General features: G+C 43.6%; 2 protein-coding genes across 2 annotated transcripts in view; both read right to left on the reverse strand.

Annotated features, from left to right (window-relative positions):
• Window positions 1–20,603, reverse strand: part of LOC309550234 (uncharacterized protein) — a gene marked incomplete at its 3' end in the record, with an annotated part of 111,883 nt that overhangs the window by 75,959 nt on the left and 15,321 nt on the right. The window contains exon 2 of the mRNA XM_082250645.1: window positions 12,767–12,864. Within this exon, the coding sequence (XP_082106771.1) occupies window positions 12,767–12,864 (98 nt within the window). The remainder of the gene's footprint in view (window positions 1–12,766; window positions 12,865–20,603) is intronic.
• On the reverse strand, window positions 9,106–12,752 carry LOC309548761 (uncharacterized protein; the record flags this gene model as incomplete). The annotated part of the gene is made up of 2 exons (XM_082248709.1): window positions 9,106–10,178; window positions 12,701–12,752. 2 exons carry the CDS (start codon window positions 12,750–12,752, stop codon window positions 9,106–9,108), a joined length of 1,125 nt encoding a protein of 374 aa, XP_082104835.1.

Below are 20,603 nucleotides of genomic sequence, written 5' to 3' on the forward strand. Positions count from 1 at the left end.
GAACTGGGAGCAATCACAACACCAAACTGTGACAACTAACCAGATCAATGATACCACCCAACCAAACATCACTAAGTAAGCTTTAACCCATTCTTGCATAATTACCCGAGCTGATATCTGGAGAAGTTTCTTCCTCTTTAACTGCGTCCATCATCCCAACCTCCTCTGTAAAATGCTGATCACCCCTCACATACGTCTTTTCCTTTATAACCCCAATTTGTACATTTATCAGATCTTCATCCTAAACCAACAAAATGGCAGAAATAATATTAAATACAAAAAAATAATAATAATAGAAGAATGATATCTCTTAGGGCTTGGGATCACTTTCCTACATACTCATCTACCTGATGATGGTGGGGGATGGTGTAACCTTCCTGTGTGGAATCCCGGGAATACAGAGGACGGGGACATCTCTCTGGTGCATTTCTGTAACTGGATGACTCCACCATGGTGTCCTGGTACTGCTTTCTGTGACCATTTGGAAACTCTGCCTCCTCCATTACAAAATCCTCATCATTCTCCTCTTTTATCTCTTCTTTAATGTTGACCTGTGTGGAATCCCCGGAATACAGAGGACGGGGACATCTCTCTGGTGGGTTCCTGGTATTAGGTGGCTCCATCATATCCTTGTGTCCTTCTGAAAACTCCTCCATCACTCGATACTCCTCATCCTCCTCTTTATACTCTTCTTTAACAACAATATTATACTCACCGAGGTTTCCACTCTGAATATATAATAAAACATTTATTGTAACAAACACACTTGTGTATAAATCAGAACTATCAGTGATTGTTCCTCATCTACCTGATGATGGTGAGGGATGGTGTGATCTTCCTGTGTGGAATCCCGGGTATACAGAGGACGGGGACATCTCTCTGGTGGGTTCCCATTACTGGATCCATCTGTAGGAAACACACACACTGACTGAATACATTGTTTCTATGTGTTTATCAGATGATGGGGGATCTAGGTGGAGCCTCCGTACTGCTCTCTCCTTTACAATAAAGTCTCCTCTTACCCGGTGATGTGAGGGGCGGCTGATTCTCCATGATGACGTCTTTGTAGAAGTGGATCTACAAATCCTCAATCATAAATCCATATACCCAAACAGTTTTTGTATTTAGTGGCCATCACTCACCTGTGCTGATGTCTGGAGAAGATTCCTCCTCTTTAACTTTGTCCATCATCCCAACCTCTTCCCTGAACTGCTGATCACCCCTCACATACGTCTCTTCTTCCTCTTTAACCTCATCTTTTATATCTATCAGATTTTCATTCAAAACAAAAAAAATAGCAGGGAATGGTTGCTTTAAAATGTGAGCACAAATAACCTTATACCTAAAAGTGGAATATATTTTCATACAGTCAGATCACTTTTATGATCTCAACATCCATCTTCATCTACCTGATGATGGTGGGGGATGGTGTGATCTTCCTGTGTGGAATCCCGGGAATACAGAGGACGGGGACATCTCTCTGGTGGGTTCCCATTACTGGATCCATCTGTAGGAAACACACACACTGACTGAATACATTGTTTCTATGTGTTTATCAGATGATGGGGGATCTAGGTGGATCCTCCGTACTGCTCTCTCCTTTACAATAAAGTCTCCTCTTACCCGGTGATGTGAGGGACGGCTGATTCTCCATCATGACGTCCTTGTAGAGATCCTTGTGTACTTCCAAGAATCTTCTGAGAATCCTCCTCATCCCTCTGGTCAGGTCTGTGTTTTACTAATAGAAATAAGAGTGAGATCATGTGACCTCCCAGAATCCTCCTCACCTCTCCGGTCAGATCTGTGTTTTATTAATAGAGATAAGAGTGATATCATGAGAGAAACAAAAGAAAGCAAGGTGGCAGCATTGGGTCTGGGTGAAGAGTGGGGGACAGAAGTGTCAAATATGGGGTGTGAGGAGTTGAGATTTTCAATGTTGAATAAGGGAATGAGGAGTGAGGGACAACAGTGTCAGTGGGGGTTGTGGAATATAGGTGAGCAGTGTGGGAAGGGGGGTGAGGAGAGGGAAACAACAGTGTTGGAAGAGGAGTGAGAAGTAGTGAACAGGGGTGATAGATGGGGGTGAGGAATGGGGGACAGCGGTGTTAGATGGGGGTGAGGAATGGGGGACAGCTGTGTTAGATGGGGGGTGAGGAGTGGGGGACCAGTTGGTGTTGGGAGAGAGGATGGGATTAATGTTAGTAGTGACGAGGGAGGAAAGCTGCTGAATATTTCCAAAGGTGAGTGTCGGGTCACCCCGAGCTCTGCTTCTTTCCCAGATAGATTATGAGTACCTAGGCTCTGCCTGGTGAGGGTGCTACAGGAGAGCTGGAGGAAGTTTTGCTGCTCATCCTACTTATGTGATTTCACTGGGGGACTGCAATCTGATTCTCAGTGTTATGCGTTCCTCTGTTTCTTTTCCCCCGGCATAAACAGGGAAGGAGGACATTTTCTTTATGTTATTAAAGATTATATATAGAAAATAATATCTTAATACCTCCTCTGCTGCCACTTCCAGCTACGTCTCCTCTCTATTTCCTCCCGACTCGCCTCTGAAATTCCTATTTATATCTAATATCACTTCCTCTGTGGACCTACATCACTTCCTGTCAGTATCTTACATCACTTCCTGTCTGTGCGTTCCATCTGAGAGAAGTCAGGTCACCACCTTGTGGACCATATTGTAGGGTGACCAGATTTTTAAAATGAAATCCAGGGACGTATTTTTTTTTTTTGGCAAATGGTAAACTATTTTATGAGCATATTTCCTTGAAATGATCTATGCGGTGTATGTGGGATGTGTTTATGGAATGATTGTATGATATATATGTTATTTCTCACATTTCGTCCATGAGATAGAAAAAAAAAAGATAAAGATACTTTTTAGAATTTTTGGGATGGGGCTACCAAAAGTTAGGAAGATAAGATAAAGGAAAAACTTGGAGGGGGGATGGGGCGGCTAAATTCAAATCTAATTCGGGCAGGAGTAATGGTGTCACCCTCTCTGTAATAGGTAAGAAATACTGCAGAGCTGCAATGTGCAAATAGTGGTGAAACACCCCCCCCCCATATATAATTATAATAAAATGTAAAATATGCACATTAAAGTGGAGCTCCACCCATTTTTACAAGTTGAGATGTATGTAATCCCCTTCAAATATGCTTTTGACAATGTAAACAATTTTTTATTTTAAGGAAATACCTTTAATCTTCTTTATTAATCTGCACCTCCGGGTCCTGCTGCTTTCGGCGATTATGTCATTCGGCAATTCGCAAGGGCTCCTGGGACATGTATCCCAGCAGCCCTTGCAATTCGCCTAGTGACGAAATCTCGTGTGATTTCCAGTTCTCAGGGATGTATTGCATTCAGTCCGTGCTCCGCCCCCACCCCTCCTCGCCTCCTCTCAGTGAGCTCTATGGGATGTATTGCATTCAGTCCATGCTCCGCCCCCGCCCCACCTCCTCTCAGTAAGCTCTATGGGATGTATTGCATTCAGTCTGTGCTCCGCCCCGCCTCCTCTCAGTGACTGAAAGCATTACATTCCGTAGAGCTCACTGAGAGGAGGCGGGGCGGAGGCGGGGCAGTTTGTCGGATGCATTATCCGACGATAGACAGAGAGCAGAGGGGAGAGAATCTAATGTTAAAGGGCAACGCTGACTGGAACATTAAAGGGTAACTGACTGGAACATTAAAGGGGAACGCTGACTGGAACATTAAAGGGGAACGCTGAGTGGAACATTAAAGGGGAACTCTGACTGGAACATTAAAGGGGAAAGCTGACTGGAACAATAAAGGGGAACTCTGACAGGGACACAGATGTAAACGGGCACTCTGACAGGGACACTGATGTAAAGGAGGACTCTGACGGGTTCACATCCATGTCCCCGTCAGAGTGCTCCTTTATATCTAGTGTGTCCCCGTCAATGTCCTCCTTTACATCCATGTCCCCATCAGAGTGCCCCTTTACATCTAGTGTGTCCCTATCAGAGTCCTCCTTTACATCTGTGTCCCTGTCAGAGTGCCACTTTACATCCAGTGTCCCCACCAGAGTCCTCCTTTACATCCAGTGTCTCAGTCAGAGTGCACTTTATGTGTTCCCCTTTATTATTCCAGTCAGAGTTCCCCTTTAATATTGCGGTCAGATTTCCCCTTTAATATTCCAGTCAGAGCTGCCCTTTATTATTCCGGTCAGAGTTCCCCTTTAATATTCCGGTCAGAGCTCCCCTTTATTATTCCAGTCAGAGCTCCCCTTTATTATTCTGGTCAGAGTTCCCCTTTAATATTCCAGTCAGAGTTCCCCTTTAATATTCCAGTCAGAATTCCCCTTAATTATGTCGGTCAGAGCTCCCCTTAATTATTCCGGTCAGAGTTCCCCTTTATTATTCCGGTCAGAGTTCCCCTTTAATATTCCGTTCAGAGTTCCCCTTTATTATTTTGGTCAAAGTTCCCCTTTAATATTCCAGTCAGAGTTCCCCTTTAATATTCCGGTCAGAGTTCCGCTTTATTTTTCCGGTCAGAGTTCCCCTTTATTATTCCGGTCAGAGTTCACCTTTATTATTGCGGTCAGAGTTCCCCTTTATTATTCCGGTCAGAGTTCCCCTTCAATGTTCCAGTCAGAGTTCCCCTTTAATATTCCGGTCAGAGTTCCGCTTTATTTTTCCGGTCAGAGTTCCCCTTTATTATTCCGGTCAGAGTTCACCTTTATTATTCCGGTCAGAATTCCCCTTTATTATTCCGGTCAGAGTTCCCCTTCAATGTTCCAGTCAGAGTTCCCCTTTAATATTCCAGTCAGAATTCCCCTTAATTATGTCGGTCAGAGCTCCCCTTAATTGTTTCGGTCAGAGTTCCCCTTTATTATTCCGGTCAGAGTTCCCCTTTATTATTCCGGTCAGAGTTCCCCTTCAATGTTCCAGTCAGAGTTCCCCTTTATTATTCCGGTCAGAGTTCCCCTTCAATATTCCGTTCAGAGTTCCCCTTTATTATTTTGGTCAAAGTTCCCCTTTAATATTCCAGTCAGAGTTCCCCTTTAATATTCCGGTCAGAGTTCCCCTTTATTATTCCGGTCAGAGTTCCCCTTCAATGTTCCAGTCAGAGTTCCCCTTTAATATTCCGGTCAGAGTTCCGCTTTATTTTTCCGGTCAGAGTTCCCCTTTATTATTCCGGTCAGAGTTCACCTTTATTATTCCGGTCAGAGTTCCCCTTTATTATTCCGGTCAGAGTTCCCCTTTATTATTCCGGTCAGAGTTCCCCTTCAATGTTCCAGTCAGAGTTCCCCTTTAATATTCCAGTCAGAATTCCCCTTAATTATGTCGGTCAGAGCTCCCCTTAATTGTTCCGGTCAGAGTTCCCCTTTATTATTCCGGTCAGAGTTCCCCTTTATTATTCCGGTCAGAGTTCCCCTTCAATGTTCCAGTCAGAGTTCCCCTTTATTATTCCGGTCAGAGTTCCCCTTCAATATTCCGTTCAGAGTTCCCCTTTATTATTTTGGTCAAAGTTTCCCTTTAATATTCCAGTCAGAGTTCCCCTTTATTATTCCGGTCAGAGTTCCCCTTTATTATTCCGGTCAGCGTTCCCCTTTATTATTCCGGTCAGAGTTCCCCTTCAATGTTCCAGTCAGAGTTCCCCTTTAATATTCATATATTATATCTGTGTCCCCATGAGAGTTCTCTTTTACATCGTGTCCCCGTGCGGTGAGAGTGCCCCTTTAATGTGACTGTTCTGTAATCAGATAATATTCCGCCATTTCTCACTATGAATCTCACATAAGAATAATCCGTTCCGTCCCGCCATGCATTATTCCACAGGACACCGGTCTGGAAATAACACAAAATTTCATCATTAGGAGATTCGGAAGGGCTGCTGGGATACACGACGCCGCTATCCCAGGAGCCCTTGCCAATCGCAGAGTGATGTCATCGCCTATAGGTGGCCGGACCCGGAAGTGCGGATGAATAAAGAAGAAAAACGGTATTTCCATACAAAAATGAATAGTTTGCATTGTGTGTGTCTATGTCTGACTCCTCCTCTCTCTCTCTGTCTCCTGCACTTGTGTGTTCCGGGAAGCGGGGGAAGGGATATAGAGGGCGGCAACTTCCTACTCAGCCGATGTCTCTATAGCAACCTGTACTATGCCTAAACCATAGTACTGCCCATGTGTGGGATTGCCTGCTGCATTCTGGGTAGCCAGAATGAACAGCAAGCAGGAAGGTCACTAAGTCTTACACTGCGGCTTCAGATGCCCTTAGTAAAGATGGCAACGCACAGGCAGCAGTTTTAAAAGTAAGATTTTCACTAAACAAATACACTGTTCAACTCATAAATATGCAAATAGCGGTTTTGTCAAGCGAGATGTATTAATATTAATGGACTATTTTTGTTTAAAAAATGATTCTGAGGGTGGAACTCCGCTTTAATCTGTCCCATTACTTTTGGTCCCTTAAAAAGTGGGAGGCACATATACAAACTGTTGTAATTCCTTCACCGTTCACCTGATTTGGATGTAAATACCCTCAAATTAAAGCTGAAAGTCTGCAGTTAAAGCACATCTTGTTTGTTTCATTTCAAATCCATTGTGGTGGTGTATAGAGCCAAAAAGATTAGAATTGTGCCGATGTCCCAATATTGATGGCCCTGACTGTATATACATATATATATATATATATATACATACACACATGCATACACGTCCAATAATTAGTCACCAACTTTGAGCTAGGCTTGTATTGTCAGCTGAGTCAATACTGGATGTCCCAGGGATAGATAATTTCACCCTTAGAACGATGAGGACAGTCTATTCCTTTGTTTCTTTCTTAATGAAGTTTCATCTTTAACCTTTGGGTTTCAAATCCTTATCACATCTTTTTATTTATTGACCTGGAAGGTGGGGACCGTTCAGTATTGTCAATTGTGACCGACTCGTTACATAAGACTGTAGCTTCATTTGCACTGTTAAGGGTTGGTCAATATAGTTGTATGGGGCCCGGCCTCTCAAGGTTTTTCTTCCTGCCCTTGAATGAATCGCGTCAGACAAAGGTCAGATTCACATTCAGCAAAGTTATATTTCATCAATTTTTATCATTTTATATAGATATAACCTGACAATATGCAGATGACGGACAGGTACGTGATTCTGCACAGAACGGCCGCCCTGCCACAGTACATGTATGTGGGATGGTCAAAGAAAAAAGTCTCCCTGATAAAGAGAGTCTATGACCTGGTGGATTGCATGGAGAACTCCTAGGCCCAGCTGAGGACATTTAGCGCCTTAAGATTGAAGATGTGGTGGATGTCTCCTTTTGGTTTGGGAACTGTGGACAGAGAAGAACTCCTGGAACTCTTCTGGCCTTAGCTCAGTGAGATAGAGTTTGGAAGACTAATGTCATAGACAGGTTGCCAAAAAGTTTAGGGCTTTAGAAAGGGCCTCCAATGGCTGTCAATGTGGTGCCTTCTCCACTCTCCATCTCACTAATAAAACCCCAATGGATGACTCTCTATGAACTGATCACATTCCAATCACCGATCATCTAATCATTGGTAAAAAAGAAGACTCGGCACAGAATATTGTACGAAGAGTTTTTATTGTACAAGATCAGAATAAGCGATTACCACACAGTAATGATATGAATAAAATAAAGCTTAAATCTTTTATAATAGAATTAACAAATGTGTCAAATGTATTAATAATCATACATTGGTTGGACCAATAATAATCCGGCTAATTCAATAAATCAAAAGAAGCAAAAAATTTAAGCAACCAATCATCAGGTATGCATTCTTGACCGTGATGCTATTGAGGACCCTATAATCAATGCAAGGTATCAACTCACCCCCTTCTAAGAAGGTTCACCAGTGAAAGATAAATCCTGATTGGTTGCTGTGGGTTAATGCATGTTACAGTGATCTTTTTCCATCCCATAGGTTAGATCTATATACATATTTATAAGTAGAACACAAAAAGAATGTATTGTCAGAATTGTTTGTCTGCTGCCCCATGTATTGTCATGAATGCCCACTTGTTGCCCCCATGTATTACCAACAGGTGCGCACACCGTGGTGAACAAGCACGATATTACGTGTGAAACGCGTCCACCTTTCTGTATCCCGTATTGACTGTATGCAAAAAATATCATCGCTATAACCTGTTGGAGTGCGACCATTTTCATTGGTTTTATGCCCCATATATTGTCAGGATTGCCCACTTATTATCCCATGTATTGTGCGGATTGCCCACCTGTTGCCCCATGTTTTGTCTTAATTGCTCACTTGTTGCCCCATGCCTTGTCATGGTTTCCCGCCTGTTGTCTCATGTGGGGAGGGATCGGTAAAGGTAGACAGTTGAGTCATGATTTTACCACCCCCTTAAGCTACAATGGCAGCCGGATGGGGCTGTACACATGCCACTGCACTTTTCAGCTGCTGCAAACCTCACACCCCCCGGTCACATTGGGCAATGCTATTCAACTGAATGGGGTTGTGCCGCAACAGCCCCGATGCATACGGTTGCGGCGTACTGGCGTGGGCTCTACAGGGTTAACATAAGGGCTCCCATCTGCCTGCCAACCCCACAGCGGGTCAGAGGGCGATGCGGGTGTAAACCAACCCCGAGTGGACTGTGGTGGTTTCACATTTGTTTATGGACTAAACAGTTCCACCCGTTACAATCCAGCGTCCATTTCTCGTAGTACCAGCAGGGGGTGCACTCTGATGTTTCATTATAGTTCCTTTATTTTTACACTTTCCTGCACTCTGAACATGAAATAGGACGCTCGCCCGTATGAACTTTCTGGTTTCTAAGAAATAAACCTTTGTTTGGAAAACATTTCCCGCACTCGTAACAATAAAAAGAGCGCTCACCTGTGTGTTCTTTCTTACTTATATATTTCCCATACTCTGCACAAGATTAGAGACGCTCGCCTGTATGAACTTTCCAGTGTCTAACAAGAAAACATTTGAACACAAAACATTTCCCGCACATGAATAGGGAAGCTCACCTGTGTGTATTCTCTAAAGGCTAAGAATGTTTCCTTTATGATTAAAACATTTCCCACACTCTGAAAATTAACAGGGAGGCTCACTCCTGTGCATTTTCTGATGGCTAAGAAGGCTTATTTCATGAGTAAAACCTTTCCCACACTCTGAACATGAATATGGAGCTCATCTGTGTGTATTCTCTGATGGCGATTTAGGCTTACTTTATGATTAAAACATTTCCCGCACTCCAAACATGAATATGGAATCTCCCCTGTGTGTATTCTCTGATGGCTAAGAAGGTGTGCTTTATGAGTAAAACATTTACCGCACTCTGAACATGAATAGGGACGCTCCCCTGTGTGTATTCTCTGATGGCTAAGAAGGTTTCCTTTCTCATTAAAACGTTTCCCGCACTCCAAACATGAATATGGAAGCTCCCCTGTGTGTATGCTCTGATGGCTAAGAAGGCTTCCTTTATCCTTAAAACATTTCCCGCACTGTGAACATGAATAGGGACGCTCCCCTGTGTGTATTCTCTGATGGCTAAGAAGGTGTCCTTTCTCATTAAAACATTTCCCACATTCTGAACATGAATAGGGACGCTCCCCTGTGTGTATTCTCTGATGGCTAAGAAGGCTTCTTTTCTCATTAAAACATTTCCCACACTCTGAACATGAATAGGGAAGCTCACCTGTGTGAATTCTATTGTGCTGAAGAAGGTATCTTTTCTGTTTAAAACATTTCCCGCACTCTGAACATGAATAGGGACGCTCTCCTGTGTGTATTCTCTGATGCTGAAGAAAGTCTGCTTTGTGACTAAAACATTTCCCGCACTCTGAACATGAATAGGGACGCTCTCCTGTGTGTATTCTCTGGTGCTGAAGAAGGTTTCCTTTTCTACTAAAACATTTCCCACACTCTGAACATGAATAGGGACGCTCCCCTGTGTGTATTTTCTGATGATTATGAAGGGTTCTTTCATGATTAAAACATTTCCCGCACTGTAAACATGAATGGGGACGCTCCCCTGTGTGAATTCTCTGGTGCTGAAGAAGGTGTGCTTTTTGACTAAAACATTTCCCGCACTCTGAACATGAATAGGGACGCTCACCTGTGTGTATTCTCTGATGGCTAAGAAGGCTTCTTTTGTGTTTAAAACATTTCCCGCACTCTGAACATGACCATGAATTCTCTGCTGTATGAACCCCTTTATGGTATAAAGAAGATTCCCTGAGATGAGATGGTTTCCCACACCCGTCGGCACTGTCAGATATTAGAGGACTATGTGAAGTATCAGGAGATTCCAATGATCTCCTCCAATGGTGAGGTTTGTCATGTATATTATGAGGAACGGGATTTACTTCTGGAGAAGATGCCATGTCATTATCTTCTGTAGTCACATCTTCCTCCGATGTCCTTCTATTCCCACCACAGAGTCCGTCTGTCAGAAGACAAGAAAAATTACCAAGAGTTTTCCACACTCATATACACTGCTCAACACTTTATAATCAGAGTATAGCATCAAGTCAGGGAAACTCCTGAGATATTCATCTGCTCAGTGAAGTAGCAGAGGGGGTTGTTAATCAGTTTTAGCTGGACAGGGCCGTAGAAGGTCCTTAACCCATCAGCAGGACCGGTATCTGCTCCTTTGTGCAAGGAGGACCAGGATGAGCACTGCCAGAGCCCTACAAAATGACCTCCAGCAGGACACTGGTGTGAATGTCTCTGACCAAACAATCAGAAACAGACTTCATGAGGGTGGCCTGAGGGCCCGACGTCCCCTAGTGGGCTCTGTGCTCACTGCCCGGCACTGTGGAGCTCGATTGGCATTTGCCACTGAACAGCAGAATTGGCAGCTCCACCACTGGCACCCTGTGCTTTTCACAGATGAGAGCAGGTTCACCCTGAGCACATGTGACAGATATGAAAGGGACTGGAGAAGCCGTGGAGAACATTATGCTGACTGTAACATCGTTCAGCATGACCGGTTGGGTGGTGGGTCAGTGATGGTCTGGGGAGGCGTATCCATGGAGGGACACACAGACCTCTACAGGCTAGATAATGGCACCCTGACTGCCATTAGGTATTGGGATGAAATCCTTGGACCCATTGTCAAACCCTATGCTGGTGCAGTGGGTCCTGGGTTCCTCCTGGTGCACAACAATGCCCGGCCTTATATGGTGAGAGTATGCAGCCAGTTCCTGGAGGGTGAAGGAATTGATACCATTGAATGGCCCCCACGCTCGCCTGACCTGAATCCAATAGAACATCTCTGGGAAATTCTGTTTCAGTCCATCCGACGTTTTTCTTTGCCTATAACAATACTTTGGCCATTGAATATCGGTTTTGCCCGACATTGGCCAATATTTTCGTACATTTAAAAAAAAATATATATATATTTTAAGCATTTGACAGGTACTCTTGTGGAGGGATCTGAGGGTCTAAAAGACCCCAAACCCCTCCTCTGCACTTAACCCTCCTCTTATGTTAGAATTCCGTTACTATCCATGATGTTTAGGGTCGGTTTTGACCCGGGTTTTCATAAAATACCCTCTGAATAATTATTTATCATCAAATTTGTTTCTTACCTCTTGGTTACCTTGTTAGGCTTCTTTATCCTTGAAAAGATTGGTTTTAATATTTTTGGTGTGACCCCCTTTCTTTTGATAGCATACCTCTCATTTTCAAATTTAAAAAATGGTAAAATAAAGTCAGCAACTCTGAGAAGCAGACAAGCAGGAAGAGAGATAGGCCCCTCCCTAACTACAGCTCACAGGGTTGAGAGGGGATTGGCTGTCACTGTTACTAAGCAGAGAGAGTGTTTATGATTTCAGTTTTGGAACTTATTAGTGTCCTAAAATCCTATATTATAACTGGGTCAGAATTGACCCTAACACCATGAACGTCTTCATTTTCACCACAGTATTTTATAATTCAGTGAAAAGGATTATTTTTCTATTACATTGTTTAAATAGAGGTTCCTGACAAAGTAAAAAAATCTTGATGCAATAAACTAATTTATGTGATACTTATAGACATTCAAAACCTGAAAACGGGTCGGTTCTGATCCTAACATAAGAGGAGGGTTAAAAGCATTCAAAATGCCAAGTTTGGCTGTTTTGAATGCTGCCATTCTATTGAATCTGGCGCCGAGTACCCGGAAGTGATGTCATGACATCACTTCCGGGTTTTTACATGGAGACCCGATCAGAGCCGAATGCGGCTTTGATCGGGTCTTTGGCAGCCGTGCAGGCTGGTTGCCCGGGTCTCCCGTTGGGACGGGAGACCTGGGCAAGCCACGGAAGGCTGTCTTGTAATGACAGCTGAGCGGCTTCTCAGCCGCATCGGTTGTCATTACAAGACAGCCGACTGTCGGCTATGGATGCCCGTACCAGGGTGATGCAGGAATCACTCCGGTACATGCACTTTCCCGAAATATCGGCAATATCGGTCACCTTGGTGGCCAATTCAGATATATCAGGGAAAGTGCATATCAGCCCCAGTTTTTGTATTTAGTGGCCATCACTCACCTGTGCTGATGTCTGTACAAGATTCCTCCTCTTTAACTTTGTCCATCATCCCAACCTCTTCCCTGAACTGCTGATCACCCCTCACATACGTCTCTTCTTCCTCTTTAACCTCATCTTTTATATCTATCAGATTTTCATTCTAAACAAACAAATAGCACGGAATGGTTTCCTTAAAATGTGAGCACAAATAACCTTATACCTAAAAGTGGAATATATTTCCATACAGTCAGGTCACTGTACGATCTTGACATCCATCTTCACCTACCTGATGATGGTGGGGGATGGTGTGATCTTCCTGTGTGGAATCCCGGGAATACAGAGGACGTGGACATCTCTCTGGTGGGTTTCCATTACTGTATCCATCTGTAGGAAACACACACACTGACTGAATACATTGTTTCTATGTGTTTATCAGATGATGTGGGATCTAGGTGGACCCTCCGTACTGCTCTCTCCTTTACAATAAAGTCTCCTCTTACCCGGTGATGTGAGGGGCGGTGATTCTCCATCATGACGTCTTTGTAGAAGTGGATCTACCTATCCTCAAACATCAATCCATATACCCAAACAGTTTTTGTATTTAGTGGCCATCACTCACCTGTGCTGATGTCTGGAGAAGATTCCTCCTCTTTAACTTTGTCCATCATCCCAACCTCTTCCCTGAATTGCTGATCACCCCTCACATACGTCTCTTCTTCCTCTTTAACCTCATCTTTTATATCTATCAGATTTTCATTCTAAACAAACAAAACAGTGGGGGAATGGTTTCTTTAAAATGTGAGCACAAATAACCTTATACCTAAAAGTGGAATATATTTTCATACAGTCAGATCACTTTTACGATCTTGACATCCATCTTCATCTACCTGATGATGGTGAGGGATGGTGTGACCTTCCTGTGTGGAATCCCGGGAATACAGAGGACGGGGACATCTCTCTGGTGGGTTCCCATTACTGGATCCATCTGTAGGAAACACACACAGTGACTGAATACATTGTTTCTATGTGTCTATCAGATGATGGGGGATCTAGGTGGATCCTCCGTACTGCTCTCTCCTTTACAATAAAGTCTCCTTTTACCCGGTGATGTGAGGGGCGGCTGATTCTCCAGCATGACTTCCTTGTAGAGATCCTTGTGTTCTTCTGAGAATCCTCCTCACCTCTCTGGTCAGATCTGTGTTTTATTAATACAGATAAGAGTGATATCATGTGACAAGAGAGAGAAAGCAAGGTGGCAGCATTGGGTCTGGGTGAAGAGTGGGGGATAGAAGCATTGAATAAGGATTGTGAGGAGTTGAGATCTGCAATGTTGAATAAGGGAATGAGGAGTGGGGGACAACAGTGTTAGATGGGGGGCAAGGAGCGGGGGACAGCGGTGTTAGATGGGGGGTGAGGAGCGGGGGACAGCGATGTTAGATGGGGGGGGAGCGGGGGACAGCGATGTTGGATGGGGGTTGTGGAGTGGGGACAGCTGTGTTAGATGGGGGGTGAGGAGCAGGGGACAGCGGTGTTAGATGGGGGGTGAGGAGCAGAAGACAGTGGTGTTAGATGGGGGGTGAGGAGCAGGGGACAGTGGTGCTAGATGGGGGGTGAGGAGCAGGGGACAGCGGTGTAAGATGGGGGATGAGGAGCAGGCAGAGAGCAGCGATGTTAGATGGGGGTGAGGAGGGGGGAACAGCAGTGTTAGATGGGGGATGAGGAGCAGGGGACAGTGGTGTTAGATGGGGGTGAGGAGCGGGAGACAGTGGTGTTAGATGGGGGTGAGGAGCAGCGGACAGTGGTGTTAGATGGGGGCAGGTAGCTGTGTCTGGTATCTTCTGACACATGCAGAGTATAGGTGGCACAGGCATGGTGGGGTTCCCGGTCATCCAGTATATACAGATCTGGGGGCCCAGTTGGTGTTGGGACAGAGGACGGGATTAATGTTAATAGTGACGAGGAAGGAAAGCTGCTGAATATTTCCAGAGGTGAGTGTCGGGGTCACCCCAAGCTCTGCCTCTTCCCCAGATAGATTATGAGTACCTCGGCTCTGCCTGGTGAGGGCGGTACAGGAGAGCTGGAGGAAGTTTTGCTGCTCATCCTACTTATGTGATTTCACCGGGGGACTGCAATCTGATTCTCAGTGTTATGCGTTCCTCTGTTTCTTTCCTCTGGCATAAAAACGGAAGGAGGACATTTTCTTTATGTAATTAAAGATTATAAATAGAAAATAATATCTTATTACCTCCTCTGCTGCCACTTCCAGCTACGTCTCCTCTCTACTTCCTCCCGACTCGCCTCTGAAATTCCTATTTATATCTGACATCACTTCCTTCGTGGACCTACATCACTTCCTGTCAGTATCTTACATCACTTCCTGTCAGTATCTTACATCACTTCCTGTCTTTACTTCATCTTTTCTTGTCTGTGCGTTCCATCTGAGAGAAGTCAGGTCACCACCTTGTGGACCATATTGTGATTTTTGTATTTAGCACTTACGGTGATTGTAGGCGTATTTGTTCCTCGCAGCAAAACAGTTGAGTTCTCTCGGTGATGTTTTGGTTATTTGCTCTAACAGGTAACTTTTCAGGACTGGCCTTCAGGGTGTTCTCCCTTCATCTTAATCCCAACAGTATCAGTATTTCTTGCTAGAAAACTGTTTAGAACCCCCAAACATTATACAATTTTTTTAGCAGAGACTCAAGAAAAAAAATGGGGATAATTGAAATTTTTTATGTCACACGGTATTTGCAGCGGTATTGCGCAAACATGCAAAAACTCAATTTTTTTTGAGAAAAAAATACACTTTAATTCATTAAAAACAACACAATACTCCTAAACCTACGTTTTTTTCTATAATTTGAAAGATGATGTTACACCGAGTAAATAGACATGTCATGCTTTAAAATTGCGCACACTCGTAGAATGGCGACAAACCATTGTACTTAAAAATCTCCATAGGCAAACCTTGAAAAGCCTTCACAGGTGATCTGTTTAGAGTTATATGGAAGATCTAGCGGAGATCCAGCACTAGAATTACTGCGCTCGTTCTAGCGTTCACGGTGACACCTCACATGTGTGGCGTGAATACTGTTGACATATGCGTGTGCAACTTACGTATGCATTCGCTTCTGCGGGACGGGGCTCTTTACATTTGTTTTTCATATTTTTTCTACTTTTTATCTGTACACTGTCCCTTTTTTTTTTGTTTTTTTTAATCACTTTTATTTATAATGTAAACATCCCTTGTAATAGAAATAAGGATGACAGGTCCTCTTTAAGGAGAGATCTGGGGTCAGAATGACCCCAAACCTCTTCTTTATCTTTAAAAGCAAAAGATTAAAAATAAAAAAATAAAAAATATTTACTTCCAGCCTGAACCAGAAGTGACGTAATGACGTTGCTCTGGTCCTCCAACGCCATAGAGGACTTTCCACTCTGAACTATCCTTTCGCCCCCACATCCGGTCCCCATCCAAAGCTTACCACCTCAGCCTCTGCACCATCTCCAAGATACGGCCCTTTCTAACCAACGACACCACCAAGCTTCTAATCCACTCCCTGGTCATCTCTTGTCTCGAATAGGCCCGAACATTGGGTGTTCGAGGTTCGGCCGAATTTAGAACTTTTTGCCCAAAAAGTTCGGAATTCGGCAACCAGAACCGCCCAAAATGCAATGCTTCAGGAAATGGGCTTTAAAAAGCCCGTGATTGGACCAGAACCATTAGCAAAAGCCAATTGAGGGGGCAGGAGAATGCTAGGAATGTGATTGGAGTGACTAGGGGGTCCCTAGACCAATCATTAGTGAATACGCCCCCCCAGTATATAAGATCGCCCCCGCCATATTCCTAGCATTGTTATATTGGATATGGAAGAGAGTGGAAGCAGTTCTGTTAATTTTACTTGAAAAGTGTCATTTAGCTATTTATTAGTGTCAGGAAAGGGATATCTAGTGTAGTTAGAGTGCTCCTTTACACTTTAGTTAGCTTCAAAAATTTAGTTTCTGTAGGGAAAGTGTTAAGTGTCAGGGGACTGTAGTGTAGTCTAGGGTTAACTGGCAGTGACTGCTATGGCAGGGTGACAAAACCCTTCCATAGCAGGGTGACCGCTATAGAGAAATTATAATTTCTCTTAATAGCTTCGGGACAGGCATATGGCTTCTCACCAGCCAAGCATTTTTTATGCTGCAGGGGCTGCCACTGCCAGTGCTTTTTTGAGGACATGTTTGATGTCAGACATGACATCTGAACATGTGTATAGGGGGTATATATAGACATATATGTCTGAATATATACCCCTAGACATATATAGGTGTGATAGTAGCAGAAATAAATGCTTGCGCTAATGAAATAATTTACAGTAATATATTTCCCCCCAAAAATGCCAGCAAAAACACACCTGGGCATTTTTTTTTTTTTTTTGACGCTAGCGTTTTTTTTTGCATTTTTTGGGGTTCTTTTGAGGCAGGCAAAACATCTGAACTTGTGTATAGTGGTGTATATACACACATCCATATATTTATATACACACCTAGACATATATAGGTGTGATAGTAGCAGAAATATATGCTTGCGCTAATGAAATCATTTACAGTAATATATTTCTGCTACTATCACACCTATATATGTCTAGGTGTGTATATAAATATATGGATGTGTGTATATATACCACTATACACAAGTTCAGATGTTTTGCCTGCCTCAAAAGAACCCCAAAAAATGCCAAAAAAACGCTAGCGTCAAAAAAAAAAATGCACAGGTGTGTTTTTGCTGGCATTTTTTGGGGGTTTTTGGAGGCAGGCAAAACATCAGAACTTGTGCACAGTACCACTATACACAAGTTCAGATGTTTTTCCTGACTGCAAAGATCCCAAAAAAATGCCTTCTATTAAACCGGCAAGGTGTTACAGAAGCGGAGCCAACCCCCTGTCAGAAAGTTTTCTAATACAAACAATCTTTTTTTTATGGTTCTGGACATGCTACAGAGCTGAAACTTCACATGTACACTTTTTAGACCCCCCCCAGATCTGAAATCCAAAGTAAAAATAAAAAAATCTCTTTTTTTTTTTTTTTAATTTTTTCAATAATTGACTTTTTTATCAAAAATGACAATTTTTAAGAACTTTTTTTTGTGTGATTTTGTGTCTGGGGGGTCTAAAAGGTGTACCTGTGAAGTTTCAGCTCTGTAGCATGTCCAGAACCAGAAAAAAAGATCATATAGGTGTTAAAGTTAAAGGAGGGTCCCGACCCACATCCCTGTTCTACTGAAAAAATATCTTTTTTTTTTCATGGTTCTGGACATGCTATAGAGCTGAAACTTCACATGCACACCCTTTAGACCCCCCAGATACTAAATCCAAAGTCAAAATCAAAAACTCTCTCTTTTTTTTTTTTAATTTTTTCAATAATTGGCTTTTTTTATCAAAAATGACAATTTTTAAGAACTTTTTTTTGTGTGATTAATAGTTAATGGGGCATGACCCAGAACCCTATGTACTTTTTAGGGGCATTTATTGGGTTTTGGGGCTTCAAAATGGTGTTTTTTGATTACCGAAGTTCGGGTCCCATTGATTTCAATGGGGTTCTGAAATCCGGGCCGAACTTTCGGGAAGTTCGGATGTTCTGGCCGAACCGAACTTTTCAAAAGTTCGATCATCCTTAGTCTCGAATACTGCAACTCCCTCCTCATTGGCTTACCTTTAAATAGGCTATCCCCCCTTCAGTCCATCATGAACGCTGCTGTCAGGTTCATCCACCTTACAAACTGCTCGGTGTCTGCTTCCCCTCTTTGTCAATCCCTCAATTGGCTGCCACTTAACCTATGAATTAAATTCAGGATACTAACCATAACTTACAAAGCCATCCATAACTTGGTCCCCAGCTACATCACTAACCTGGTCTCAAAATACTAACCAAATCTTTCCTCCCAGGACCTCCTTCTTTCCAGCTCCCTTGTCACCTCTTTCCATGCTCGCCTCCAGGACTTCTCCCAAGCCTCTCCCATCCTCTGGAATGCTGTACCCCAATCTATCTGACTACTGTATCTCCTACTTTGTCCACTTGCCGACAATCTCTGAAAACACAACTTTTCAGAGAAGCCTATCTGGTCCCACCCTACAAGTGTACATTTATTTTCTCCATCACCACATAGCCCCACAATTGATACCTCTTGTATCTCTTGACCCTTTCTCTTAGATTGTAAGCTCTAACGAGCAGGGCCCTCTGATTTCTACTGTCTTAAAGTGTATTGTAGTTGTACTGTCTACCCTCAAGTTGTAAAGCGCTGTGTAAACTGTCGGCGCTATATAAATCCTGCATAATAATAATATTAATAATAGGGGCAATCAAAGAGTATCTACTCTTTGATCGTCTATGGAAGCAGCCAGCCGCACCGTCGGATCTCTTCTCAAGCGAACCGGCAAAAACGGTAAGCCCGGAAAACACCGGCGAACGTAATCTCTTCCCGATGCTTAAAAAAGCTCATAAACCGAGAGGGGCGTGGCCGGCATCCTGAGGTGATGGACGCTTAGTTCTGAGCTCTGGATGAGCGGGATTGTTTAGGCGGCTCACAGCGACAAGGAAGGTAGCAAATTCATCTCTAGACACCTCTACTATTACCCCACAACTTTACTTTTCACATGAGGAAACGCAAGTCGCGGGAAGGACCCCGCAAACTTAAAAATTTCTTCAGTACAGCGGGGCCTCAGAGAAGTCAAAATGGCACCTGCCTCACAGCACTGCCACACAGACACACAGCAGCAGCTGCTGCTGCTGTGTCTCATGAGACAGATTCCTTAAGGCAAGAATATACACATGAGGGGAATGGTCACCCTGACACCTTGATTTTCCAGAGCCCAGTGAAACAGAGGAAGCTGGACATTACAACTACTCAATTGAGTACCTCTCCCTCCTCTGTAATTACTCCACCTGACACAAATCTCTTTGGGGAAAAACTGGATGCTTTTCCCACTGCTGGCCAGCCCATAATTGATTCCACAATGAAGGATATGCTTATTACACTGCGGGGAGCTTTGCAACATGACATGTCAAGCTTTATGAAACAAACTAAAGTTGAAATGGAAGCTCTAGGTAATAGGGTTGATCAAGTGGAATTTAATATGAGTGATTATGCTCAGGCTCACAATGAATTAGTAGATGCCCATGATGCTCTGTTGGATGAAATGCGCACCATGAAAATAAAAATGGCGGACTTGGAGGACCGCTCCCGCCGCAACAATATTAAGTTTCGCGGCATTGCTGAGTCGTTTCCTGCGGCGGAACTCCGCTCCTATCTACAAAAGATGATTGCTGAACTCCTCCCTGATGTGCAAGGTCAGGATTTGACAATTGACAGGGTTCATAGGCTCCCTAAGCCGTCCTTTTTGCCTGAGAGAGTACCTAGAGACGTCATTGCAAAAATACATTTCTTTCATGTGAAGGATCGCATAATGCAATATGCAAGACAACGTGCCTCCCTGCCTGAACCATATGCAGGTATCTCACTCAAAACAGATCTTTCCCAAGCCACTGTAGCTGCCAGGAAAAATCTTAACACCATCACAAAAATCCTGAGCAACAATAACATCAAGTACAGGTGGAAGTTCCCGACTAAACTTGAAATTGAAAGGAACAACAGGACCTTTTGGATTTCTGACCTGGATGATGGCCTCCTCTTAATGAGAAAATGGGGACTACTCCCCCCAGAGGATGATGAAGACATCGCGGACAAACCCTCTCAAGCGGGCAATTCGGGTCGCTGACCCTCCTACCACACCGCGCTGTGGTTCCTCCGCCTTGGAATTATTACACCGAGCTCTCTGGGCCCCTACCTGACTGTACTCCCTTAAGTTGCTTTTCCCCTCCTAAATTGACAGATCCCGTCCGGCTGGACTATTGATCTTAACCCCTTAGAGATGCGTATAGGATTCGCCTATACAATGGGCCGCTGGAGGCCCTCTGTTGCCAGGGCGGCTGCCTGTATGTTCAAATTTTCCCCTTTTTTGTTGTCTTATATATATTTTTTTTATTTTTATTTCATCAGCAAACCTTTTGTTGGTGCACCGTGCACTTCTTTATCACCTGATGTGACTTTGTGGCACTCCCTTTGTATACTTTTTCTATTGTG

The sequence above is a fragment of the Pelophylax lessonae genome, assembly GCF_965119305.1.
Source record: "Pelophylax lessonae genome assembly, chromosome: 3".
Lineage (NCBI taxonomy): Eukaryota > Metazoa > Chordata > Amphibia > Anura > Ranidae > Pelophylax > Pelophylax lessonae.